The 13,998-nt window shown below is 45.1% G+C and overlaps 4 protein-coding genes across 4 annotated transcripts; all 4 read right to left on the bottom strand.

The window, feature by feature from the left end:
- Positions 1-1,279: 1,279 nt before the first annotated feature.
- Positions 1,280-2,210, bottom strand: HOO65_050102 (uncharacterized protein; the record flags this gene model as incomplete). The annotated part of the gene is made up of 3 exons (XM_071003491.1): positions 1,280-1,900; positions 1,960-2,057; positions 2,123-2,210. 3 exons carry the CDS (start codon positions 2,208-2,210, stop codon positions 1,280-1,282), a joined length of 807 nt encoding a protein of 268 aa, XP_070858161.1.
- Positions 2,211-4,704: 2,494 nt separating this feature from the next.
- Positions 4,705-5,920, bottom strand: HOO65_050103 (uncharacterized protein; the record flags this gene model as incomplete). Its single annotated transcript, XM_071003424.1, has 3 exons — positions 4,705-5,325; positions 5,385-5,485; positions 5,551-5,920. The coding sequence occupies 3 exons, from the start codon at positions 5,918-5,920 to the stop codon at positions 4,705-4,707; spliced, it is 1,092 nt and encodes a 363-aa protein (XP_070858162.1).
- A 1,502-nt stretch (positions 5,921-7,422) lies between these two features.
- HOO65_050104 (uncharacterized protein) lies at positions 7,423-8,635 on the bottom strand (the record flags this gene model as incomplete). The annotated part of the gene is made up of 3 exons (XM_071003429.1): positions 7,423-8,043; positions 8,103-8,200; positions 8,266-8,635. The coding sequence occupies 3 exons, from the start codon at positions 8,633-8,635 to the stop codon at positions 7,423-7,425; spliced, it is 1,089 nt and encodes a 362-aa protein (XP_070858163.1).
- A 3,517-nt stretch (positions 8,636-12,152) lies between these two features.
- Positions 12,153-13,904, bottom strand: HOO65_050105 (High-affinity glucose transporter; the record flags this gene model as incomplete). Its single annotated transcript, XM_071003300.1, has 4 exons — positions 12,153-13,192; positions 13,274-13,407; positions 13,477-13,762; positions 13,886-13,904. The coding sequence occupies 4 exons, from the start codon at positions 13,902-13,904 to the stop codon at positions 12,153-12,155; spliced, it is 1,479 nt and encodes a 492-aa protein (XP_070858164.1).
- Positions 13,905-13,998: the final 94 nt, after the last annotated feature.

Genomic DNA, 13,998 nt, shown 5'->3' on the forward strand with positions numbered 1-13,998 from the left:
AAGAACAGATTGAAACTAGTAGTTGCCAAACATAGACTAAACCATGTGGAGTCTGTAATTTGCCATTGGCGATGACACACACTGGAGTTCACCGAGAGCACAGAATCATTTTTGACCATCAATTTACATGGCAGCCTTAGTGTAGGCACTTTTGCAGGTCTTGATTGATGCTCTCCTTTTAATCTTTCATCCTATCATCACTCGCAAGTACGTACACAGATTGTGACTCATATCATAAGACTCCAATTATTCTTCATCAGATTATCGATGGAATTGCCTCTTGTTTTTGAGTATAGGCCCAGCACTATGGCAATGCAGTAAGTGACCTATGTTCCTGGAGAAATATCACACACACTCTAGCTCTGCCCAACACAACATGTAATCAAGCGTCCATACCGTTATGCTGTGCATTTGTAGCACTGGATGCACAAGTACTACATATTCCCAGTCGGAATATCCATGTCTCTTTGCATTGGCCTCCATTAATTTGCATTCCAGCTATTGCTTTTTGATCTTAAGCCGATCATATCATGATGGGCTGACGTGATGAGTTGTTAATAGTGCAGGACTCGACCGATGAAATTTTGGTAGAATGCTAACGGGGTGGTAGATTTCATGAGGTTTTAACACTAAGACAGTCGTCATAAAGACTAAATTGTAATGTACCATCATCACTGTCGGCAAAGGCTGACATACCTCTTCGTAAATGGCAGGTTTGTAGATGGACTAGTGATTTCATGGGAAAGACTGGCATGCCATGGGTTTGAAAACATTATTGTAACTGCTCTGACTTTCTTTCTATCCAAATTAATCCAATGTTAGTGATTCTTGCATCTTGATGGCTGCTAATCAGTGATGTTACATTTGGTTACAAAATCTGCGCTAGTGGGACATAATTTCTGTTCATGAGATGGAAAATTGCCATTGCCCTATTTTTACGTTAGTGACTGTTAATCAAGGTGCATGGCAAATAGTATTGTCGAGAGCTCAAGAGACAGCTGCAGTAGTATTCAAAGACAAAGAAGGTTGCAAAGATTGAAGAGAACAAAAACTACACGAGACAAGTATGAGCAGGCCAAAAATATACAGAAGCGGATGCACTTCATCCACGTTGTAGAAATGATGGCTTGCCCCTAAGCGAAAGATATCGCAAGGCCCTGGACACCTTCCTCTTGCCGTTTTTGTCTTGATCCTCGTCGTCATGTACCCTAGTTACAACCATGTTGGGCACTATGTGTTCCTGCTTACCCAGGGCTCGACCTTCTGTAGAGGATGATTTCTAAACACCCTCTTGCATTGCCAAGTCATGAGACCCTGTCTGCAGAGCATCAACATCACCATCTTCCTCTTCCAGTTCGTCCTCATCTGGCTCAGCAGCCCCGCATAGTACCCCCATGATCTGCATCAAGTACTGGACCTTGAGTAGAGTAAAATCCGGGGCTGGGATGCGTCCATGTGATCTAAACTTCAAAATGTCACCTGTCAATATTTCCAGGCCATTGTGAGAGTAGTAGAATTGGCGATAGGCTGGACCCGGACGAGGCAATCTGACTGAAATTTGACGAAACAAATCGTCCATCCACCAAAACCGGACAGTAACGAAGTCAGAAGAAGATGATACCGGCTCCAAAGCAAACAACCCAGCTCCCCAAAACGCATGGAGTGTTGGAGTCAGGCACATCAGGTTTTCGGCGATATCAGTGTCAGTGCCAGGGAAAAGCTGCTGAACTCGAGGTAGCAAGTCAGGGCAAAAGCCTCTAACAAACTCCTTGAATGTAGCAAGCTTTTGACCATTGATAGACGAGGGGACAATGTGACACACTTCGACCGGTTCCTGAAGCCCAGACACAACACATGTCTCTCCGTCACGTTGGCGAATCTGATGAGAAGATGTAAGCAACTGTACATATTTCTGGTATTCATGGCAAACAGGGCAAGTCGAGTATCGCTTATTCTTACATTCTTGATTGTTGTCTGGTAACCTGATCTCGTTGCACGTGGGGTGGCCGGAGTAGTAAGAGATACAAACTGCGCAGAACTAACAGGCTTGCAAAACCCTGCAATCCAAGATGTCAGTATTGTTATGACCCTTCATATGAATGTTTGAATGTCGAAAGCTTACACACTCTGCACATGTCGAAGGTGCAACTAAAGCTTTTCACAAGCTTTTCCACTGGAAGCCCATGGATGACATCCCAATTCGCTGTCATGGCGATGGCTATTCCAAATGGTTCGACATTCCCTATATCTTTCCAGCTCTCCCATAAAGTTTCGCGTTCCAAAATATTATCGATAAACATCGGCCACCTCCGCTCGAGTCTATCTCGACAACGCCGCATAGCTCTTTCAAAATGACAGACAATTCTAACTCCGCTGCAACTCTGAAAGAACCCCAATACCAACATAATAATGCTGACAAGTAGCTTCTGCTGTGAGTGTGGGAGTTGTTCGATTTGGTGCATTGGAATAGAATGTGCTGGGATGTCTTCCATCTTGAAGAATTAAATGTATTGATAGACTGCTGGAATGTCAAAACTGGGACTTGGATTGTTGAATCAAATGGTAAGTTGAAAGTCGATCCCAGATTTACCATTAGGTGAGATATCGGGAAAGGAAGAGAAAGTTGAGTTTGAAACAAGATCTGAAGCGTGGGAGAAGGCCAGGTTCTAAACAAGTATACACTGGAGACCACGTAACTCTTGTCAACATCAGGCAGTTACTGAAGATATAACTGGAGCTGCTGGTTCTCGATTTGGTATTAGGGCCTAGACTGAAATACCACACAATCACGTGTTGACTCTTTAGTGTTGAAGACTTTTCGCACTTTCCGTATAGGTACCGATGTCAGTAATTTCTGTAGGCGATATTCTCCCAGTCGCCAAGTCCATCGTCGCATGTCATACTTCTTTTGTTGCCTCCTCTGGAGAGCATGAAGTTCCACTCCTTCATGACATGTTTGTTGTTAGTTTTCAGGATTTCGACATCTTTCTTGCTCTGTATGGGTTTGGCATGCCATGCGCAGGGATTGATCAATTTTGCTATCGCCACTCCCAAGCAAGCTCACAACCAACATAATAATGCTGACAAGTAGCTTCTGCTGTGAGTGTGGGAGTTGCTTGATTCGGTCCATTGGAATAGAATGTGCTGGGATATCCTGCATCTTAAAGAATTAAATGTATTCATAGACTGCCACCACGTAACTCTTGTCAACATCGGGTGGTTACTCAAGATATATGCAAACCTGGTGGGTCTTTATTTGGTCTGAAATACAAAAAAGTCAGATGTCGACGTTTAAATTTTGAATCTTTTTCACAGTTTCTGGATGGGGACCCAGCAAGTGACTTTATCAGACGATATTCTTCTAGTCACCAAGTCCACGTTGATTGCGATACTTTCACTGGGAGCATGGAATTACTCTCCTTCATCTTGTTTTCGTTTTTAGTTTTCAAGGTTTCATCATGTTCCTTGCTCAACACGAATTTGGCAACGGCACGCCTGAGAATTGATCAATTTTGCTGGGGACACATGACGCACTATTTGGCCATGGCAATTAACAACTTTTTCAAAACTTCACACCATTGCTCTGTGCATGAAAAAGTACGACAGAATGACACAGCTTTCCATAGCCTGGCTCAACATCTTCACGACTTTCTTCGCTTGGTCAATGCAACACTTAATCTCAGTTTAAAATTCTTACACTGGGAGCTAATCAAGCCATGATGACCCTAGATTACCAGTCCCCAGTGCTGGAACATTTGTCTTGAGGACAAGAGGAGATGAAACGCAGAGAAATGACACTCACACAGTTACACAAAACTAAACTCAAAGGCAAGAATGAGTTCAAGATTTCTAGAAGTAGATGTCACAAAACCTTTGCAATTACAACGCCATACATTGACCTAGAAATACTATACCTTTTTTTTTACAGACGAGTGAATGGTTGAAGCGAAGAAACAGCCAAGATGAATGTGGAAAATGAGTATTGTAGCCATGGTGCCCTTCCAGTAGTTGAGGAATAATGACCTGTTACCGATTGTGACACATTGATATCTCATACACTATACATGGACATTTTATCCCATCACTCGTGATCCTGTACAACCGCACGTGGAACCGTGCTGGTATACAGATTGATCGAATTGGTGAAGCTTGTTTTTCTATTCTTTTTCTAAGAGTGTTATGTTCTTCCATCATGCACAACTAAGCTGGAGTATTCAGGCTTAGGTTTACCCAGGGTTAATCCGACTGAAGGCAGATTCCCCACAATACACATCCTTCCATGTAGTTCATGCAACATTGAACTTGAATTTAACGTCTACTGGAATCACAGAGATCAAACGACGCATGATGATTCGCTTCATCCAACATCCTTTATAGAATAGCCATAGTACAATCAAATACGGACTACATGACGTCATCATAATCTTGCAGCCAGCCAGAGGCTAAGCTTGAAAGATAGATAAACGTGTTGAGGTTAGATCTTGCAAACGGATGACATACATACTAGGGTATCCAGGAACAATGAAAGACAGGAGGACTCGATTGACGTTGCACAAGGGATGGCCTACCCCTGCTAGCAAAATATAGCAATGCTTTCGATACCCCCCCCTCTCTTGGCTTTTTTGCCCTTTTTCTCGCCGCGCTGTACATTAGTGTTTGATACGCTGGCCACTTCCTGATCTCGGCTATGCTTGAAGACAATATCTAATTGTTGTCTTGCATTGCCTGGGCGCCATACTGTGTTTGTAGAGCATCAACATCACCATCGTCTTCTTCCTGTTCGTCCTCGTCCGGCTCAGCAGCCCCGCATAGTACTCCCATGATCTGCATCAAATACTGGACCTTGAGTAGAGTAAAGTCCGGGGCTGGGGTGTCTTCATGCGATCTAAACTTCAAAATGTCGCCTGTCAATATTTCCAGGCCATTGTGAGAGTAGTAGAATTGGCGATGGCTTAGACTCAGACGAGGCAATCTGACTGAAATTTGACGAAGCAAATCGTCCATCCACCAAAACCGGACAGTAACGAAGTCAGAAGAAGATGACACTGGCTCCAAAGCAAACAACCCAGCTCCCCAAAACGCATGGAGTGTTGGAGTCAGGCACATCAGGTTTTCGGCGATATCAGTGTCAGTGCCAGGGAAAAGCTGCTGAACTCGAGGTAGCAAGTCAGGGCAAAAGCCTCCAACAAACTCCTTGAATGTAGCAAGCTTTTGACCATTGATTGACGATGGGACAATGTGGCACACATCGACCGGTTCCTGAAGCCCAGACACAACACATGTCTCTCCGTCACGTCGGCGAATCTGATGAGAAGATGTCAGAAACTGTACATCTTGTTGGTATTCATGACGGACAGGGCAAGTCGAGTATTGCTTATTCTTACATTTTTGGTTGTTGTCTGGTAACCCGATCTCCTTGCACGTGGAGTGGCTGGAGTAGAGCTATACACAGGCTCAGCAGAAGCAACAGGGGGCTTGCAAAACCCTGCAATCCAAGACGTCAGTATTGTTATGACCCTTCATATGAAAGTTTGAATGTCGAAAGCTTACACATTCTGCACATGTCGAAGGTGCATTCAAAGCTTTTCACAAGCCGTTCCAATGGAAGCCCATGGATGACATCCCAATTCGCTGTCATGGCGATGGCTATTCCAAACGGTTCAACATGCATCACCTGTCGCCACTGCTTCCATATTGATCCTCTTTCCGCAATGCGATCGATGAATTTTGGCCAGATCCGGACACAGTTATCGTGGTATCGCTGCATTGCTGCTTGAAAGCCATAGAGAATGTCTTCTCCATCCCCACTCCCAAGCAAACTCGCGACCAACATAATAATGCTAATAATGAGCTTCCGGTGTGCGTCTGGGAGTTGTTTGATGATGCGCACAGCATCAGAAAGCGGTGGGTTATTTTCCATTTTGAAAACCGTATGTATTGATGGAGTTTGGAAATGTAGACGTTGACCCTTGTCGTATTGCACTTGACAGTAAACACAGTAAATTGAAATTCAATCCCAGGTTTACTACGAAGTAAGGTGACCTAAATAGAAAGAGAGGGATGAACATGGAAGGCGATGAGAAAAATAGGAGTCAGGAAGATCAATAATGTTGATTGATAAGGTTACATTTTGCATGTATAGCCGCAAAAACAGATGGAAATTAGTAGTTGCCAAAGATGGACTAAACCCTGTGGAGTCTATTTGCCATTGGTGATGACACAAACTGGAGTTCACTGACAGCACACAATCATTTTTGACCATCAATTTACATGGCAGCCTTAGTATAGGCACTTTTGCAGGTCTTGATTGATGCTCTCCTTCTAATCTTCGATCCCATCATCACTCGCAAATACGTACACAGATTTTGGCTCATATGATGACATTCCAATGATTCTTCACTAGATTATCGATGGAAGTGCCTCTTGTCTTTGAGTATAGGCTCAGCAATGTGGCAATGCAGTAATTGACCTATGTTCCTGGAGAAATATCACACACTCCCTTGTTCTGCCCAACATAACATTTCATCAAGCGTTCATACCGTTATCCTGTGCATTTGTGGCACAGGATGCACAAGTACTACATATTCCTAGTCAGAATATCCGTGTATATTTGCGTTGGCCTGCATCAAATTTGCATTCCACCTAGTGCTTTTTGATCTTAAGCCAATCATATCATGAGGGGCTGACGTGATGAGTTGTTAATAGCGCAGGACTCGGCCGATGAAATTTTGGTAGAATGCTGACGAGATGGTAGATATCATGAGGTTTTAACACTAAGACAGACGTCATGAACACTAAAATATGATGTGACATCATCACCGTCGGCAAAGGCTGACATACCACTTCGTAAATGGCAGGTTTGTAGATGGACTAGTGATTTCATGGGAAAGACTGGCAGGCCATGTTTTTGAAAACATTATTGTAACTGCTCTGACTTTCTTCTATCCAAATTAATCCAATGTTAGTGATTCTTGCATCTTGATGGCTGCTAATCAGTGATGTTACATTTGGTTACAAAATCTGCGCCAGTGGGACATAATTTCTGTTCATGAGATGGAAAATTGCCATTGCCCTATTTTTACGTTGGTGACTGTAAATCAAGGTGCATGGCAAATAGTATTGTCGAGAGCTCAAGAGACAGCTGCAGTAGTATTCAAAGACAAAGAAGGTTGCAAAGATTGAAGAGAACAAAAACTACACGAGACAAGTATGAGCAGGCCAAAAATATACAGAAGCGGATGCACTTCATCCACGTTGTAGAAATGATGGCTTGCCCCTAAGCGAAAGATATCGCAAGGCCCTGGACACCTTCCTCTTGCCATTTTTGTCTTGATCCTCGTCGTCATGTACCCTAGTTACAACCATGTTGGGCACTATGTGTTCCTGCTTACCCAGGGCTCGACCTTCTGTAGAGGATGATTTCTAAACACCCTCTTGCATTGCCAAGTCATGAGACCCTGTCTGCAGAGCATCAACATCACCATCTTCCTCTTCCAGTTCGTCCTCATCTGGCTCGGCAGCCCCGCATAGTACCCCCATGATCTGCATCAAGTACTGGATCTTGAGTAGAGTAAAATCCGGGGCTGGGATGCGTCCATGTGATCTAAACTTCAAAATGTCACCTGTCAATATTTCAAGGCCATTGTGAGAGTAGTAGAATTGGCGATAGGCTGGACCCGGACGAGGCAATCTGACTGAAATTTGACGAAACAAATCGTCCATCCACCAAAACCGGACAGTAACGAAGTCAGAAGAAGATGATACCGGCTCCAAAGCGAACAACCCAGCTCCCCAAAACGCATGGAGTGTTGGGGTGAGGCACATCAGGTTTTCGGCGATATCACTGTCAGTGCCAGGGAAAAGCTGCTGAACTCGAGGTAGCAAGTCAGGGCAAAAGCCTCTAACAAACTCCTTGAATGTAGCAAGCTTTTGACCATTGATTGACGATGGGACAATGTGGCACACTTCGACCGGTTCCTGAAGCCCAGACACAAGACATGTCTCTCCGTCACGTTGGCGAATCTGATGAGAAGATGTAAGCAACTGTACATATTTCTGGTATTCATGGCAAACAGGGCAAGTCGAGTATCGCTTATTCTTACATTCTTGATTGTAGTCTGGTAACCTGATCTCGTTGCACGTGGGGTGGCCGGAGTAGTAAGAGACGCAAACTGCGCAGAACTAACAGGCTTGCAAAACCCTGCAATCCAAAATGTCAGTATTGTTATGACCCTTCATATGAATGTTTGAATGTCGAAAGCTTACACATTCTGCACATGTCGAAGGTGCATTCAAAGCTTTTCACAAGCTTTTCCACTGGAAGCCCATGGATGACATCCCAATTCGCTGTCATGGCGATGGCTATTCCAAATGGTTCAACAGGCATCATCTGTCGCCACTGCCGCCATATTAATCCTCTTTCCACAATGCGATCGATGAATTTTGGCCAGCTCTGGACGCGGTTATCGTGGTATCGCTGCATCGCTGTTTTAAAACCATAGACAATGCCTTCTCCATCGCCACTCCCAAGCAATCTCGCGACCAACATAATAATGCTAATAACGAGCTTCTGGTGTGCGTCTGAGAGTTGTTCGATGATGTGCACGGCAACAGAAATCTCTGGGATGTCCTCCATTTTGAAAACCGTGCGTATTGGTGGAGTTTGGAAACGTCGAGATTGAGCCTTGGATTGTTGTACTGAATATTGAATTCAAAGTTGATCTCGCGTTTACAGCGGAGCGATATCATCAGGATAACAAGAAAGAGTTGAATAGGGAAGAGGTTGTGACGCATGGCAGTCAACGAGATCTAAACACGTATAGATTGGGGAACACGTAACTGCCATCAACGACAAGTAGTTACTCAAGATATAACTGGAGCAGCTGGTTCTCGATTTGGTATTAGGGCCTAGACTGAAATACCACACAATCACGTGTTCACTTTTGAGTTTTGAAGTCTTTCCGCACTTTCTGTATAGGTACCTACGTCAGTCATTTTTGTAGTCGATATTCTCCCAGTCGCTGACTGCATCATAACGTGTCATACCTTTTTTGTTGCCTCTCACTAGGAGCATGGAATTCCACTCCTTCATGATATTTTTGTTGCTAGTTTTCAGGATTTCATTATCTTTCTTGCTGCATGCGGATTTAGCAAAGACGTCCCCAAGTGCTACGGAACCGTCGCCCATTAAATGGCCATGGCGAGCATCAAATCTCTCAATGATTCACACAGTTGCTCCATTCATGAACAAATACACAAGAATCACACCGTTTTTATAGCCCGGCTTGAAGTCTTTAGAGGTTTCTTTATTGGTTCAATTTCACACTTGATCTGAGTTCAATTTTCTTACCCTGAGAGCTGATCAAGCCATGATGACCATACATTACTAGTCCCCAGTGCTGAAACACTTGACTCATAGATCATGGCAGATGAAACCCATGAGAATGTCACTCACACACTTACACAATCACGCTCGAAAGCAAAAACGAGCACTGCAATTCTAGAAGATGATATGATAATACCTTTGAAATTTTAACTTCATATATCGATCATTAAATAGCATAGGCCTGTTTGCACACTAGTAAACGGTTTAACTGAAGAAACCCTGACGATGCATTTGTCAAATGAGAGTTGCAGCTATGGTGTCCTTCCACTTGTCGAGAAATGGTGACTAACAGTAGATATTAAGAGTACGTACTGAATGTCCTGCAAAGAGGAGAAGAAGAAATAAGTGATTATTGAAGTTTTTCTGTATCTGTCTAAGTCTAGTCTGAAACGCAGATCTCAGTCGGTTTATATATCCATCGCTACCATGTTCCGGATCGAGCACTTGGGCCTTGGAAGAAGACCCTTGATGTTTGATGCTAACCCTAACGTTTGGGCGAACTGGATCAGGGTCAGCAATCTTGGTAACCCTGACTTAGGTTACTGACATTGATATCTGATACGCTATACTTTGACATGTTATCCCAGACCATTGCCCAGTAGAATGTTTTTTTGGTTGCAAGGCTCAAATTGCTTTTGCATCGTTTATATAATACCGATAAGCAGTGGATGACGTTGTCACAATTTTGCAGTGGAGCAGAGGCGGAGCTTAAATCATAAACAACCCTTTAGAGGTTAGATGTTGCAAATAGATGATATACGTACTAGAGATGAATGAATACAAGCAATTCTACAACAGAGAACACCATATGAGACTACTCGGCCTCGCAGAGATGAACGCGAAGAAGATGGGACTGATCTTGATATTCTACAGACTGAGTACGACAAAAGAAGAAGTTGGTCAGACGTAATCAGCCAGGTCTGAAATGTTTGTCAAGCAACACAAAATTCTATTCGTACACTTGTCAATAACGAGCTTAAGAGAGAGTTGAAGATCAAAGGTAGTAACAGACCGCGTTGTGACTATTTCGTTTCTTTGTTCCAAGACGAAAGCGTCTTTCCTAGCCACGAGCTTGAAGCGGAGCCGCCTTCCAGGTATCTCTTCCTTATGGTGTTTCATGTTAATGCTCGTATTTATATGTATCAGTTTATTTCTTAGATGTAGCTTTTTAGGGCTTTGCTCATCAATGATTGAACTTTACCAACTCTCCCTCTTACAACCCTCGGGGGGGTACCTTTGAGGTCTGGTGCCTCCCCTTCTTCCGGGCTGCTGGAGGACGACGTCTATGACACTGATAAGCGTCTTTCATTCTTTTCTTCATCTTTGACTCTGTCATGGATCTTGACAATGAGCTGTGGAGCCTTGAGGCCGCACTTACCCAACTTTGAGGATAACCTCGTCGTCGACTCGCCCCCTTTTTCACGACAACTTTTGCGATCGCCAACTCCTCATCGCCGCAACACCACTCCAACTCAAGGAGTTCACCTTCACGCTCAGGACTGAATTTTGAGAGTTCACACAGTCCGCACCTTTTTTTTTCTTTTGTTTTGTTTTCTTTCTTGCGCTCCTCTGTCCTCGGATAGACTGGTGACTGTGGCATGTCACTAGAAAGGGGGCTGTCTGGCGCCTCATCCACACGCGCAAGGCAGCGGCCACCAGAAAAGTGGAAGGATATATCACGAGCCCTCGGATGCTCACACAGTTTGGTTTTTTCTCTCTTTGGGGGGTTTTCCCAGGCTGCACTGGACGTCGCCGTCTTGCTCTCGTGATTTTCACGACTTCAGGAAGCGTGGCAGGTTTTTCAGAGAAACGAATGTTTGTGGGGAAGTTGGGGGTTAGCCCCACTACTTCTGGGCTTAGGGTATATCTGGGGATTTCCTTTTTTTTTTTTTTTTTTTTTTTTTTTCTTTTGTCTCTGACGACTACAGGTGGAAGACGAGTAACAAGCTTGCTTGGGAGCATACGAGCTTCTCTCGCCCAAAACCTGTGGTCAGCCCTGCAGAGGGTTAATTCTGTCCGGTAACCAATCCGGCGTCGTTTGATCTTAGTGATTCCAGTAGACGTTAAATAAATTCAAATTCAAATTCAAATGATTGAACTTTACCGTGTAGGTTTTAGGGTCCAGGGTCACATGACAATCTGACCCTGGCCCCGCTCTGAGATAGACTTATGAAGCGTCAGCTTCGGAGTTTCCTTCCTTTCTTCATCAAGCTTTTAGAATCAGAGAATCGACATACATTTTTAGGATCGCTATACGTACGAGACTCACGTATCTATATGCATCAACGTGAGTGATTATAGCGCTTGTTAACTGTGGTCAATAGCTGCAGTCCAGTGGAACAAGAAGCATGGCGTGCTTGAGGACTACGGTACGAGGAAGAAAATACTGCTCTAAGACGAGGTAGCCTTTCACGATGTGCAGTTAGCTGCCTCTAGTTTGTGTCTTTTGACGCAATCTTCTCTAAATCACAAAAAAGAAGGCTTTCTAAAACAGAGGCCATAAATCATCGGCGTCACGTAGTCTCAACCAAAGTCCTGGTTCCACACGAGATGTTACTATCGTCATTATTATTATTATGCACCACTACTATCGTGCAACAGTCATGAGAATTGCAGCTATCGATGACCAATATCGTTGCCAACTATTCCGGCCGGTCGCTATCAACGCTCATGTTCCTCCATAGCCGAGCCTGCTCTAGCGTTGCCACGCATTTCGAGTCCCGAATCTCAAGATTTGTGCTCGGTAACTTCTCATCTTATCCTCGTCTCAAATGCTGTGATGTGATACTTCGACTTCCTTCTTCTCGGGGTCCTGAATCTCTCGCTGTTCCAACCGGAATTTCTTGCTATCCATTCCAGGTACAAACCACGGAGCTTCGGTAAACAAATACCGCATCTCCTCGAGGGGTCTACCAACTGTCTCAGGGAGCACAGCCCAGAAGAAGATGGCGTTAGTGAAGTTGCACACAATGAACAGGATGTACCATTTCCAGCCAATGCCGGTGTTGTCGTCCAACGCCACACTCGTTGTCTGTCCTATCATGGTGTTGAATCCAAAACTGATCATAGCCGCGATAGCAACTCCCTTGGCGCGCGTCTTGGTGTCAAAGATTTCGGCCGGGATGATCCAAGACAACGGACCGCATGTCGCACTAAAGGAAAAGTTGAACACCCAAGTAGTGACAATGAAGCCCCAGCCTGCTGCGCCGCCACCGGAGGAACTGCCTGGGGGGAACTCGGCCAACAGAATGGTTGCAATGATAAAGGTTACACAGTTGCCCAGGTTGCCTATGATCAGCGGCCAGCGTCGGCCAGTTCTGTCGATAAACAGAAGGCATAGGAACTGAGCTACCAGGGCAATAATAGACGAGATGGCCTGGTACTTGAGGGTATCATCACCGTCAATTCCGATTTTAGCATAGATGCTCACCGAGAAGTACTGGATTGCTGACACACCCGTCATCTGCACACTAGCTTGGATGGCACAAGCCAAAAACAGCCGCCGTCTGCATGATGGATCCGTAAAGAGCTCGGTCAGAGACTTGGCCGAATGTGCCCGGTCATGGGCAATCGAGTCACGGATCTTCTGATACTCGGCCTGCACCCATTCGTCCGATGTGTCGCCCTGGGAATGCAGACGAGCGAGAGTCTGGAGACCCTCCTCATCGCGGTCTTTGCCCAGGAGCCACCGGGGGGACTCAGGGAACAGCAGGATGAGCATGGCCAAGATAGCAGCAGGGACAATTTGAAGAGCAAGACTGACCCGCCATTGCCGGTCGTCAGTGGGAGAATAGCCAGTGAAGGTACCTATCAGCAGCTAGTTAGCATGACGGAATGATGTGTAAGGCCATGGAGGGCGTGAATAGCCAAATTCCAAAGTCTTCTTACCGTAAGAGGTCCAAGCTGCTACAAGTGAGCCTACACCCAGCATGAACTGTTGCAGGGCAGTCACACGGCCTCTTATATCGGGGTGGCAGAGCTCTGCCTGGTACAAGGGAATGATCATAGTCAAGAAACCAACACTACACAGTGAAAAGGGTTAGGGTTAGACGCTATAGTTGAATACGTAAGGGAACAAAAATAAAACTTACCCAACACCAGCGAGCACTCGGCCAGAATAGAGATAGTCGATGTTAGTGGCTGCGGTCTGCAGCGCACCGCCAAGACAGAAGACCAAAGCTCCAAGCAGAATGGTTATCTTACGTCCTAGTCTGTCACCAGTGTATCCAGCGAACATGGCGCCCACAAAGGCACCACCTGTAAATACTGAAACTACAGCACCGATCTCATCGGGGTCGGTGCCGAAGCGGGTCTTGAACGACTCTGAGGCGATTGCGCCAGCGATGACACCTAGGTCGTATCCGTACAGGAACGAGCCTAGAGAAGCGAACACGCTCACGAGGAACTATGGTGGGGAAGGGGTGGGGGGTGGGTGTTAGACAAAGCCATGGGCTGAGGGAAGAAGGAAGACTTGGGGTTGCGATGAGGCTTACCTGGTACCACTTAGGTGGAGAGCCATGATGAAGGCTTGTTATGAACAGGGGGCAAAGCTTAGTCTTGCTGACCTGGGAACCAAAGACCAAGCAGAATCCGGGGAAGTTGGTAAGAATAGC

This window comes from Ceratocystis lukuohia, assembly GCF_044167205.1.
Source record: "Ceratocystis lukuohia strain C4212 chromosome Unknown Supercontig5_pilon, whole genome shotgun sequence".
In the NCBI taxonomy this organism is placed as follows: domain Eukaryota; kingdom Fungi; phylum Ascomycota; class Sordariomycetes; order Microascales; family Ceratocystidaceae; genus Ceratocystis; species Ceratocystis lukuohia.